The 14,149-nt window shown below is 47.7% G+C and overlaps 1 protein-coding gene across 1 annotated transcript in view; it reads right to left on the minus strand.

Annotated features, from left to right (window-relative positions):
- The window catches only part of RPIA (ribose 5-phosphate isomerase A), a 32,590-nt gene that overhangs the window by 14,563 nt on the left and 3,878 nt on the right, over nucleotides 1-14,149 (minus strand). The window contains exons 2-6 of the mRNA XM_006038491.2: nucleotides 14,114-14,146; nucleotides 10,721-10,781; nucleotides 8,547-8,602; nucleotides 1,254-1,313; nucleotides 123-187 (exon numbers count right to left, since the gene is read on the minus strand). Of these exons, the coding sequence (XP_006038553.1) occupies nucleotides 123-187; nucleotides 1,254-1,313; nucleotides 8,547-8,602; nucleotides 10,721-10,781; nucleotides 14,114-14,146 (275 nt within the window). The remainder of the gene's footprint in view (nucleotides 1-122; nucleotides 188-1,253; nucleotides 1,314-8,546; nucleotides 8,603-10,720; nucleotides 10,782-14,113; nucleotides 14,147-14,149) is intronic.

Raw genomic sequence — 14,149 nt, forward strand, 5'->3', positions numbered from 1 at the left:
CTTGCACAGCAGGCCAGTTTCAATTTAAGCCACACCAGACCCCTTTCCAATATGAGAATTATATTCCTTGAAACACTGGATTTCATTATTGCTCTGTCCACATGCTGGATGGCTTTGCTTACCCACCACCTTTGATAAGATTGAGGTCAGAGTCCACTTCATCAGCTCCATCGATGGCAACGTCAAGCTGCAAGAAGAGAGAATGTGGCTTGAAAACTTTGGGGAATAAATCAGGCCTTCTCAAGAGCTGGCACAAAGCAGGCACCTGCTGTTTGTGCAGCTGTGCAGGGAGTCACAGAGCACACGCCGGCTATGAGGTGCTCACATCTTGCCATATGGGAAGGGTCCAACTGAGACAGGTGGTCAGACACAGCACCCCACATGCCAGTGTCTTCATAACCCAAACCCACACACCCATTGCTGCTTTCCAGATGTTTAGGCAGTGCTTCGAGAACTGGCTTTGGGAACAACAGTGCAACTGAATACAAGGCATCTTGATACAAGCGTCTGGGTATGTAATTACACAGACATGCACCCACAGAAAACCCATCTTGAAGTCCATCTGTAATCTCTTCCACTCCCAAACAGACCACCTCGAGCAACTCATCCTCTTCAATCTGAACACTGGTCAGGCTGGGTCAGCACCTGAGGGGAAGTCTCCAAGGGGAAATAATCCAGGGACCACTATAGAAAGGGGGTGGCAATTCTGCAGGTGGCATTTTTCCTTCCTGCTCAGAACTGCACCAATGGCACAGTCACAGGGCATAGGGTTTGGTGGTGGAAGATATATCAGGATTTGGAGATGGGCCACTGAAACTCCTACCTGCCACTGAAGAGCCGTCACGGGATGAGCTGCTAATCCAAAACCCTGGCCAAAGTCCTACATGGAGCATCACCTTTATATAAGGCTTGTGAAACTGGGGGGAAGGAACAGACTGGCTGGACTCAGCCAGCGCACGCTTCCTGCCACTCAGAGAGCCAAGCCTGCTCCCAGACTGCACACCTCCACCTACTCCATCTGTCTGTGCTCAAGGGCCGTCAGATGGGGCAAGGTTCAGAGATGCGAGCAAACTAGGATTAAGGAAAACCCATTTCTTTGTATTGGGCCTTCAATCACAGCCCAAGCTCTTGTCCCTGTGGGACAAAGGAGGGTGCTTTGTCCCAATATACCATCCTGGCCCTGCATACTCCAAAACATTGTCACTGGAGGCCAGTCAGATAGAGATGAGATCTCATTTCTACAGTTCCCTTACCTCTGGGTGTCTGTCCAGGTCACTTAGGATTAAACCATTCTGCAGGATCAACTGCCGTGCCTAGACAGGGAAGACAGAACAAGTGCTGTTTACCTCCATATGCATGCTCTCTCCTAGGACCTGCACCAAGGGCACAGATCAGCTTTGTGCTGTTGTTCTTCCAACTCCACGGAGAATTCCCTCTCCCCATAGCACACCGTCCTGAAGCAGGAGCAGCACAGCAAGGCCATGCCTTCCCTAGGCAGAGTTGCAGTGTTCCCACCACTACTCTGAATTCAGGTGGTCCTGTCTATAGAGAGACTGTGTTTGGACTCCTGGGTCCTACTCTTGACCGCACAACCATAGTTTCTACTGGCTTTCTGGGGAAAAGGGCAGATGGGAGAGTCTCTTTCTTCTCCAAGGTCAAGGGAAGAAACTAAGCTCCTAGGCTCCATCCTGGAGTCTTCCACCAACTAGCTGTGCTACCCTGGACAAGTCACATACTCGCTCAGCTTCACTCACCTCTTCTTGGTAACAGGAGGGTAGTGATAGCCACCCCACACAAATACTTAATAGTTAGGAAGTACCTTTTGTTACCATATGGAAAATTTTCCCTTTTAGCACAGAAACTGCAAAGGATAAAACAAAAGGTTCCTTGACACACATTAAAAAGCTCACTAGATTTTGTTATTCCCTGCAGCAGGGCTCCTATCCACCCTCTGACAATGGTTTCTTGCCCCCTCTAAAATATTGAGTCTGTTATTGTCTTTAAGTAGATCTCAAACTTTTTAGACTCCAGACACCCATCCATAACTGTTTTTTGAATTTAGCAGCACCCCAGTTCAAAAATGCAATTTCACTCATTTTTTTTTACTACAATAAATAATAGAGTAATTCTTCCATTGCAAAGGACTCAGAACAACCACAACAAGTCAGAATATTTTTTAAGCTATGACTCCTGTTTGAAATCTCTATGTTTATTCTTGTGAATCACATGTAGGTGTTTGCACACCTAACAGTGCAAATATGACAAATGGCAGAACAAGGAGCAATGGCTTCAAGTTGCAGCAAAGGAAATTTAGGTTGGATATTAAGAAAAACTCTCTCACTTGGAGGGTGGGGAAGCACTGGAACAGGTTACCTGGACAAGTGGTGTAATCTCCATTCTTGGACGGTTTTTAAGGCCCAGCTCAACAAAGTCCTAGCTGGAATGAGCTAGTTGCGGTGGTCCTGCTTTGAGCAGGGGAGGGTTGGACTAGATGACCTCCTGAGGTCCCTTCCAACCCTAATTTTCTACGAAAAATTGTGCAACACCCTTAAAAGGATCCCACAATACCCCACAGTGCTGCAGCTGAGAATCACTGCCCTAAATAACTTGCATTACCCAAAACAAATTCACTCTTACTGTTAACTCTGTTCAAGTCAAAAGTTCTTGCACCACTTTTGGGCATGCTATAAAACAAGGATGTGACACTGCAGAATAATCTGGTCCCTGATTTACAAGCTGCTGCTGACAAGTTAGGTCTCTTGATTATTTTCTCTTGTACTGTAGTTGTGAAAAGGCTGGTTCACGTACAATGAGAGGTGACTTGAATCTTTTCTAGGGCAGTGGTGTTTGCTTTCCACTCCATTCTAGATCAGACCTGGGCAGGCTTTGAGTCAGCACAGAGCCATTTAAGTCAATGGAGTGACATCAATTCCCATCAGCTGACTATCTGCCACACAGGCAAGTCTCCAATGCTACAGCGCTGTACTCCCGATGATGGGATGGGGAAGCTGTTTCAAACAACATGGGTTTGTAGCGTCAGTAAACAAATGCATGAGTAAGAGGAAAAGCAGCTGTAACCGCATGGCGCTTGCTCAAATCTAGAGGATCCGAATGAAAAGACTTTCCCTGCAGGTACCACAAGAAGCTTCCTGATGTGCCGCAAAACCAAACGAAACTACCCAACAGCTGCAGTCTCACCGCTGGCCTGGCTCTGCAGCTGTTTAATTAGGTGGAAGCCCAGAGCAGCTCTCAGTAGATGGAGACCTACAGATTGTTGCCAGGAAACAGTCCAGTTGCTAAGTTATAAGCTCTCAGTGGATACCTAGTTGATCAACACACACATACACACCTCTAGAGCAAAGTGGCAGATACATTCAGCCCAGTCTCTGTCTTGTTCCAACAGGTGCTAACTCCAACAGGTGTTAACAGCTGTTACGTGACTTAAACCAGTGTTGGAGAAGGGGAGTGAATTGGGCCCACCGACACCAACACTCCTTTGCCTGGGACCTCAAGCAGCCCTTTATAATGTGCAAAGTGGGAAGGAGGTGTTGCTGTCGGATCTGGAGCCTAACACTCACTTTGCACAGGTGTACAGGACTGAGAAACTTGCTAGACAGCAGAGTATCTTTTCACTTGCCTCTAGAAAGTTTCAAACCACAAAGCCAATGAGAGATTTGACATCCACCTTGTCACCAACCCAAAATGCAGGCAAGAGTCAGCACGCTGTCCGGTCTACTGAGCAAAATGAATCCAGCTCCTAATAATCAAAATGTGATAATTCTCTAAAAGATGAGTTTAGCTCTATCTATGCAGCCATATACTCTCCTGTTCAACCTCTCTCCTGTGAGTTACACCCCCCACCGCCTCCCATGCAATGCGGCTGGAGTCGGACATCATCCTGGAGCAATCGTTTTTAGGAACAGGTGCAGAGGGATTCCTGCCCCCAGAGGCAAGGAAGCCAGAGGCAGGGGGGGGGGGAGGGGGGGCCGGGGGGGGGGGGGGGGGGGAATTGGAGGGAGATGGAAGAGGGAAGGAGGGCAGGCAGGAAGCAGTTGCATCCCTTCCTTTTTCTTCATTTCTTCACTCAAGCCATCTTCTTTCGTTTGACTTCTAGTCTGGAAACAGAAGTACAAGTTCTGTATTTATAAACGAAACCCTAACGCTTAGTTAACATTTAGAGGCCTCGGTTGAAAGGCAAAGGGTGGGGAAAGAGGCACAGAGGAGTGACATGACTTGCCCCAGGTCACCCAGCAGCTCAGTGGCAGAGCTTGGCACCAAACACAAGTCTCTGGACTCTAATCCCAGAACCTGTCCCCAGATCTTTTTAACACTACAAATGTATCACCTGCCATGTGAACCCAGTAAAAAGAAGAGCCCACATTAGCAGACAAAGCCTCTTACTTCAAAACGCTCTGCCAAGCTGCAGGACTGAACTAAGCGAACCAGCTCCTGTTCAAGTGGAACAGAGGAATGACTTCCATAGTACCTAGGGTCAGGAGGGACCTGACCAGATTGTCTATCCTGACCCCTTGCCACAGGCAGGAATGAATGCTGGGTTCACAAGACCCCAGACAGGTGATCGTCCAACCTCCTCTTGAATTTGCCCAAGGTAGGGGCGAGGACCACTTCCCTGGGAAGTTGGTTCCAGATTTTGGCCACCCTAACTGTAAAATATTGCCTTCTGATCTCTAACCTAAACCTATTCTCCATCAGCTTATGACCATTGTTCCTCGTCACCCCAGGTGGTGCTGGGGAGAAAAGGGCTCTGCCTATCTGCTCTTGATCTCCCCTGATGAGCTTGTAGGCAGCCACCAGGTCCCCCCTCAGCCTCCTCTTGCTGAGGCTGAACAGGTTCAGGTCCCTCAGCATCTCCTCGTAGGGCCTGTTCTGCTGCCCTCTCACCAAGCGGGTGGCCCTCCTCTGAACCCTCTCCAGGCTGGCCACATCCCTTTTGAAGTGTGCCTAGTACTGGGCGCAGTACTCCAACTGTGGCCTGACCAATGTTGCATAGAGGGGGAGGATCACCTCTCTGGACTGGCTTGAGATGCACCCTTGGATGCATGACAAGGTATGGCTGGCCTTGCTGGCTGCGGCCTGGCATTGGCGGCTCATGTTCATCTTGGAGTCAATAATGACTCCAAGATCCCTTTCCACCTCTGTGCTTTCAAGAAGGGAACTCCCCAGCCTGTATGTGTGCTGTGGATTCCTTCTCCCAAGGTGCAGCACCCTGCATTTGTCTATGTTGAACCCCATCCTATTCCCATCTGCCCTCTTTTGTAGCCTGTCTAAATCTAGTTGCAGCCTCTCTCTCCCTTCAAGCGTGTCCACCTCGCCCCACATCCTAGTGTCATCAGCAAACTTGGACAGCGTGCTTTCCACCCCCTCGTCCAAGTCGCTGATGAAGATGTTAAACAGTGTGGGCCCGAGGACCAAGCCCTGGGGTACCCCACTGCTCACATCTCACCAGGTTGAGTACAACCTGTCCACCACTACTCTCTGGGTGTGTCCCATCAGTCAATTTTTGACCCATCCAACTGTGTAGGCATCAATGCCACAGTCGCTTAATTTATTGATGAGGATGGGGTGAGAGACGGTGTCAAAGGCCTTCTTAAAGTCTAGAAAGACTACGTCCACGGCAACACCATCATTCAAGGATTTAGTTACTTGGTCATAAAAGGCAATCAGGTTGGTCAGGCAGGACCTGCCTTTGGTGAACCCATGCTGATTGCCCTGACTCTATTCCAGGGCAACCCCTGTGTCAGGAGGCCAGCTAATAAACACAGCCTGCAATTCTCATTATTTAAAGCAGCTGCATAGTCCAGTTGTTCCCCTGAACATAGTTGGCACTAAATTACGCTACAAATGTTTGATGTGGCTCATGACCAGGGAAGAGAAGACTGAGAACAGCAGAGGGAGAAACACGTTTCTTTTGACTGCGAGGGACCCTTGCTCCTTGCAAACAGAAAGCCAAAATTTCATCATTGTAACTTCCAAGGTTAAACACAAACCACAACCTCTCAAAGCTACACTTCAGATCCGGAAGCTGCAGAAAGTTGCATGCAATCATTTTAAATGAACTGTCACTGCTGAGAAATAGTATGACTGATACCAGGAACATTTTACCTGTTTTTTCCCATTAGTTCACAGATGGGGAAGACAAATATCAAGGATAGCATTTTAAGAAAAATTACAATCATTGTCAATTTAAAAATAAAACAATGCCAGCCTGATTTTTTGCAACACACTTGCATTGTCTGTCGCACCCAATATATTTTCAATTCATTCTTACCTTCTGCATTTAGTAGCAACTGCAAATCACCAATTTCTCTATATGTTGTCATTATTCATATTACAGGAGCTAGATTGTACCCCCACTGTGCCAAACACTGAATAAAAAAGCCTAGCCAGATAGTCTCTGCCCCCCAGAAGCAAACTAAACGTACAGGCAGGCACAGGGTGGGGTGACAGGCAGCAAGGGATGCAGTGACTTGTAAGTGGTTACAGAGCAGATCAATGGCAGAATCAGCAATAAAATACAAATCTCCTTATTCCCAGCCCAGCAGCCTATCCACAAGGCCACACATTCTGCTGACAGCCCACGCCCTTCCTGAACCAGGGATATGCCCAATAACACAAAGGAGATGGAGGGGAAGTGCTATGCCTATTCTACACTGTATTTCTTTTTCACTGGCAAGGAAACTGAGGCACAGAGAGCAACAACAACTACAATTAGTTCTGTGCTTTTGCAGCAAATTTCTCTTTGCTCTGAAACACAAAGCCTAGTAATGCAGCTGGACAGACGTATATTCCCTGTAGAAGACCGCACAGCAAAAGAAAGATTAAGCCGATTTCTCCTGAGGAATTTCACGCACCAGCCAACTACATGCACTCCTCCATCTTCCTGAGAGTATTTGATCTAGCCTGGGCTTGTGCAGGACAACTGTTACAGCATCTAGGTCTCCAGAGCCTGCTACAATCAATAAGGACCTGACCTAGAGGAAAGGTTCCCAATGCAACAACATTTGCAGTACTTCTGTGCAACACTGCTGAATAGAGGGTCTTGCTCTTCCACCCAGGGACATACTGGTTGCCAAATTTGGGGTTGCCAAATTCTTCCCCTGGATCAGGTTGGTACAGACTATGTGGGTGTGTCGGGTGGTGCAGGGACAGACTGCCTGCCTCCATAGCATAGGGCATAGTCCTTTTTCTAGGATCTTCTGAACACATATCAACTATTTCCCTGCTGTTGCAGTGGTGAGGCATTTGCAAAGACCTTGTCTCCCTGACTTTAACTGGGGCAAGTTATAGAGCAAAGGTGTCAAAAATACAGCCTGTGAAACCACACCATCCAGACCCCAGTGCTGGCCCTGGGTCTCGAGCTGATGCACACATGGTGTGCGCCAGACCAGCCCTTTCCACTGGGCCAAGGACATGAGCCTCATGCGGTGCCGGCTTCAGGATCTGCCCTGCACACAGCAGCCATGTGGGGCCAGTCCAGGATGCCCTACTGCATGCTGAATCCAATGTCCACTCTGGGACACGAGCTACACAGTACCCACTCCAGCCAGTCTAGGGCAGGTGATATGCAGTTGTGGAAGCAAAGGATGGCTAAGGCCTCAAGGGGGGGGGGGGGGGAGAGGAACTAAGGCCTCAAGTGGGGAGAGAGAAATTCCTTAGATAAGAGGAAGATGACCATTAAACTGTCTTGAAGGACACAAGACAGATAGCCCCAAGGCGGGAAAAGCTAGTTTAGGCAACCCTTTGTCTTGAATCTATAAAAGGTTAATTGCCCTGGATGTAAAAGTAGAGAGGCCACAGCAGAAATCTTCCTGTAAGGGTCTCTCTCCGATAGCTATCGAAATAAAGTTTCTACCTGACCTGATTCCAAATTCTACAGCGTGTTTTTTCCACAACACAGTGCAGTCCCATACTCAGAGCAAACACTGGATTTGGCACTCAGGAAGGGAGCAGGGCAGAATCTGTAGGCCCCCCACATGCCAGATCCAGAACCTGCTCTGGCCAGTCCAGGACTGTGCTGCATATGATGCCCACTCTAGCCGGTCTGCAACCTGTGCTACATGCAGCACTTGCAAGGAGTTGGGAAGGGGGAAGTCCATGACCCCAATCCAGCCTGTAGACTGATCCCATGCCACACATCTGACCCACGGGTGGTGTTTTGGGGAATGGGGAGTGACTGTATGGTGATTTGGGGGGGTCCTTTGGTTCATGACTGCCTGTGAACACAGGGGCCTCTCCTGCTGTGTTCCCATCTACGTGGCAACCCTTGAATTACAAATATTTGAAACTTAAAACAAAAACCTCCCCAAAGCTGCACAGGTTTCTGCCATGAAAAGAGATTTGTGACAATAAGCACCACTCCACCTGTACATCATGGTTAGCCATTCACATGATCACCTGCCAAAGCTGTGCTTTATTCATGAGCTAAGACACAGGATCATCTGATTCAGAAAATGCCCTGGTACCACCTCCCACCTAACTGGAGATGTGGGAGTCTTATATGCTGCAAAGGAGGAAAGTGCTTTTACCTGAAAGGATGTAGGGACGCAAATAACATTCAGGTTTTCTTGCTGAACTCTTTCAGCTGTAGGAAGAAGCAGACAGACCCATCAGGTTTCTCAACAAACATTCACAATCAAGGAAAAGGTTTCATTTTAAGAAACACTAACTCAAGACCAGCCTGACAATTACTTGCAAAGGAATAACCCAGGCACCAATTGCTTCCAAGTGCCACCCTGTGCTGGGTACACCATAGCTTTTATTGACAATATCTAAAGACTGTCTCAGCTAATGACCCATCTCATCTCAGAGCAGTAAAATAGCAAGAGCTGTGTCCCGTCAGCAAAGAACAACTCATCACCCGAGGAATGAAACCCCATATCAGACCAATTCTACTGCCTGCCTTGTAAATAGAGGAGCTGTTGGCAAGTAACAGCAGCTGCTTAGTTCGTCATTTCAGGGCACCCTAGTCATATATAATAAAAACATTTAAATCCATGGCAAGGAATGGTTAATGGAACAAAATCCTGCATTGCCTTTAGGAGATAGGAAATGTTTCCCTCCTCCGGTTAACTTCAAAAAATTAAGTCTACTATTAAGATAATTGCTTGATAATATTTTGCCCAGAATTCAAGCGTAGGCAAATCCAACGGTCCGACTGAGTGAGGGCAGTTCACTGATACCTTATGAAACCAGGGAGGGGGTTGGCATTTCAAGATCATTGGCAAGATTTTCTGGTGGCAAAAGTCAAGTAGCCTGGAGGCTTTCATCCTACTGTTACAGTCATTCAGCAAAGCACTGCTTTGTGGGCCCCATTGCTCAGGCAGAAGGTGGGAAGGTACATGCAAACAGGAAAACCAATAACCCTTTATTTGTGGATCAATGACCTAGCTTATGTTTGAATTAGAGTAATCTGTCTTCAGCAACAAAAGCAGGAAGCAGAGCTTCCAGTTCTAAAAACATTTTGCAGGTAAAGCATTCAAATATATAAACCATATGCCCCAGAGCCAAATAGGTGCAAACAAAGTCCAGGGTGCGTGCAACCAACAGCACTGCAAGTTGTCAGGGCACATGCAAGATCTCAGAGAACTGGACTGACGGGATATCCTAAATGCCCATGTTGAATAGAGGGAGTCCTCTACAAACAACTCTCTTTATCCGACAGTCCTAGTTCCCAACTACAAGTCGTTCTGTTTTGTGTCTGAAGACAGTTAAGCAGAACTGACTGTCCAGGGTCTCCATAAAAGCAGCACTTAGCTGAAAACTTTGTTGGCATGTCCTTCCTTCAAGAACACTTGGAGCTGGACTGTTCTCAGTGGGGGCAGATGACAGAACAAGGAGCAATGGTCTCAAGTTGCAGCAAGGGAAGTTTAGGTTGGATATTGGGAAAAACTCTCTCACTAGGAGGGTGGTAAAGCACTGGAACGACCTGCCTAGACAGAGTTGGTGGAGGTTTTTAAGACCCGGCTAGACAAAGCCTTGGCTGGGATGATCTAGTTGGGGCTGGTCCTGCTTTGAGCAGGGGGTTGGACTAGATGTGACCTCCTGAGGTCCCTTCCAACCCTCATTTTCTATCATTCTGTGATATAGCACTGGGCCAAGACATGGCACTTTCTGGGAAAAACCTTGTCCTAATTGACACCTGATGCAATCTGTGTAACTGCAGGGTATATAAATTACCAGATGGCTTGTTTCAAATCCTTAAAGCACTGATATGAGTTACCTCATTAGGCCACTCCATGTCACTAGTAAGAAACTGAGGAGCATCAACATTGCCCAGATGGGTAAAGCTGAAGCAGAAAAGCTAAGGGAGTAATTCAAAGCCACACACAGTGGCAGAGCTAGACGTAAACTTTGGGAGGTTTTAACTCCAAACTTGGGCACAGGTTAATTGATCACACGGTCTGGCTGCATGGGCAGGACAGATGATACACCCATGCTTAACCATAATTAACAAAGCACCAGGTCGAGTAACATGTCAGCTTAATGCCTCGGGATTGATCTTACTATGAGACTGAGATAAAAGGCCAGTTTTCCACCTTCAGCTTTAAGTAAGACACACCAGCCGGCCTCAAGCACAAGAAAGCACTTTGTTGAGAAGACAGCAAGTAATTACACTTGTCGAAATCTGGGTTTTATTACCACGGGCTTCCAGATAAAAGGATATTACTAATGCTAGAGTAAGTGAAGGTTCGTACTATACCTAGTCGATGCACAGCATGAACAATGGTCGAGCCACTCCCAATTCCAAGGACTTGATTGTTCTGCAGATCGGAAAAACAACAGAAGAATGTTTTTATAACACCCAGCCTGTCACCAAAAGCAAAGAACATATACCCAGGAACCTGGTTCAGCAATGCAACTGGACTGCTTGTTTCAGATACAGAAAGAAAAATACTGCTCCTATGGGCAGATGAACCAGTTGATATTTGAGGTATGGCCTGCTTTGCAATTCTAAGTATCTTACCATATTGCGAAGGGCTGGTGCTAATTATATTTCGCTACGGTCTGTTTTTCAAAGGCGCTGAGCACATGCAGCTACCATTGGTTTCAAATGGACTTTCAGGCATCCATACTTCTAAGTAATCATCAGGCCCACGGCCTCTAAGAGAAATCAGAAGCGTCCTATTTAGGCCAGTTCAGAACATGGCTAATGCTTGACCTAGGTATGAAATGGTGAGCTCTGAACATAGGATTTGTCTTGGACCAGAGGCTTATCACAGCACAGAATACAGAAGGGTTGAGGATGTCTATTGTAACTGCTGCCTACAACACTTGTGGGTACTCCACGTTCATGCAGGCTTGCTCTTAAACCAGGGGTGGGCAAAATGCAGCCCAGGGGGGCTGGATGCGGCCTGCCAGGCCCTTCTATCCGGCCCACAGGGTCCCTAAAAAATACAGAAAATTAATATTAATCTGCCCTGGGCTGCCTGTCATGCAGCCCTCGATGGCTTGCCGAAACTCAATAAGCGGCCCTCCGCCTGAAATAATTGCCCACCCCTGTCTTAAACAGTCCACTGTTCAACACTGAGTTTTTCTAAAGCATCTCCTAAAACCAGCAACTCAGTTTACTGGTGAGAGCAGTTCACTGCTTCCTTGGAAAACTCGAACGGAGGCATCTTTTCACTCGCCCCCACCGCAGAAACACTGCAGGTCTTCCAGATGCCCATTATTTTGCAGGAGAATCAGAGTGTATGCACAGGAGGAGGTTCAAACAAGCACCCCATGAAAGAAGCCTACTTTGCAAGGAAGCCACATGGTAAAGCACCGTTTCCAGGAACAATATTGTTAGTGAACAGCACTGTAGCAGTAACTCTGTTATCCAAAGCAAAAACTGCAAGAGCACTCCCTGGAGGATAAGAGCAGATCAAAAGAAAAGCCTGCTTGCTCTGTAGAAAATACGGTGCACCCTGGGCCCTTCTCATGCACTTAAAATGCATGAGTCTTGCATCACAAGCCATGTTTAAACTGTTCCAAAGCCTTGCCCTCTCAAGGGTGGGAGCCTGCTCAGGACAATGATTAACACACAGTGTGCTATCCACACTGTGGTCGGGCACACACGTATATGTGATAACAAGCTGGAAGGAAGGAAGGACTTACTGCATTAGTTAACTGCTCCACAGTAACTAGTTCATGTGTCTACTCTATTCCTAAGTAAGTCGAAGCTAAACTGCAGGAATTTATAGCTGTTTCACGTGCTCTCTCTATCCCATGGTAAGTAAAACTATAAACCAGGACAGTATACCCCTAAATTAAACAACTGACACATGGCAAATCTCTCCCCCATCTCAATACAATATCATTTGTTGCTTGATTTAGACTTTTAATGCAGAAACTTATTAATTAAATAAATGTGCAGTGAACGGGCACTGCTACGTCACAACCAGGACCCACAATGCTGTATTCTTTGCAGTGTAGAGACACTTTACTAGGTAGCTAAACTTGATGAGAATTAACTCTGGCTCATGCATACATACACCTGCGCATTTTGTACATAAGCAAATTCCTTGGTGAAAATACACAGCTTAAATTCACTTAAGAAGCAAAGCATTACCAAAAAAAACAAAATCACAAGACGTTAAAGTTTCATCTTGGCCTTATAGGTTCATTCCTTGCATACAATTTAATGTACATGCATTATTTAATGTAATAGCAAGGTTCTTTGCTGTTAAATGGTGCATCAAGCCGCCCTGCTGTGCCCAATGATCCAACCAAAGCTGGCAGGGACTGCGTGGAGCTGCCTTCAGTCTGCCTTCCCAACCGGGTCTGTGTTGTTCTGCCTGGAAAAGAGCAGAGGGGCCAGCAGAGCACACCCCCAAGGAGTTAAAAGTTTAACTTGTCAGTAATGCCAGTAAGGAAGTTTTTGTTAAACTTTGTGAACATGGCATAAGACTGGGGCCTGCCAACTTTACCTCGGGGCTCCCCTTCCCCACTGAGATCCACCTCGGGAGAAGCCCAGGCCAGCGGATCATGCCTGGATATTTATTCCCTGTGGTCCCAGGGACAGCATAGCAAAATGAACACAGCCACGTCTCACTTTGCCAAGCGCAGCCAACGCACAACAAAGCCACACGCCTCCAAAGGGAGGACAAGGTTAAAGTCAGAAAGAAGAACAAACAGACAAGAGGAGACACAGGGAGAGACTTTTTTTGACCTCAGATGTTAGCTCCGCATTTGGTAACAGACTGCTACAGAGAAAAAGGTCTTGCATCCACCCCCCTCCACCGCACAAGGATGAAGGGAGCTGCAACAATTCAGGCAAGAAGGCCTGTTTAGATATGATCTAGATTAGGACTAAGTCTTTCCCGTTGAAGAAGTGTCTGACAGTGAGAAAACTAGTATGCATTACCCAGCTCAATGTAAAATCGCAGTGGAGACCAGGCTGAAGCATTTAATTGAGGGCCTGGACAAGCACACCAATGGTAGCACGCCAGACAGGCCTGCAGCTATCCCAGGGGAGAGCTGACGCAGCAGGTAGCTGTTACTGCGCCGCACCCCTAGGAAGCAGGGGAGCAGGTATCAGACTTTTAGTATCAGGTAAAATTACCCTGGGATGGACATGGACAGACAAAGCCGACAGTGGTGTAACTTCTAGGCATGCTCATATTAGCACAAGGGGGCCCCAAACTCAAGCTGGGACCTCCAGGTACTTGCAGGATAAAACAAACCCCAACAAGCACGCATGAGAAGAGAGGCCAAAGCGTGTGGATGAGCTCGGGGAGTCTTCTGGCTGCTGGGCCAACATCCAGAAACACACGATACTGAGCTGAACGAAGAATTGGAGGCGATTTTCCCTGACACCAGCTCCTGCGCAGCGGTGAGCTGAACCCCTTTACTGACGGACGTTTGCAGAGCGTTGAAGCAACAAATATTACGCGAGGCTACGGCCTGTCCGCAGACCTAGCTGGGCTCTGGACTCTCCCCCGGCCTGACACCGCATGCACCTCCCGACTCGGCAGGTTTTCCCCCTGCAGAGGCCCAAGCTGAAGCAATGCATGTTGCTAGCAGGATGCACGCTTGGCCAGGGGTCGCTCAGCCGCAGGCGAGCCCCAGGAGGGCGCGGGGCGCGGGTTCGAGTCCCCCCGGGGGCGCTCACCTGCACGTGCCCGTCCACGGCCACGCGGGCCGCCTG

This window comes from Alligator sinensis, unplaced genomic scaffold, assembly GCF_000455745.1.
Source record: "Alligator sinensis unplaced genomic scaffold, ASM45574v1 scaffold587_1, whole genome shotgun sequence".
NCBI classification, from domain to species: Eukaryota; Metazoa; Chordata; order Crocodylia; family Alligatoridae; genus Alligator; species Alligator sinensis.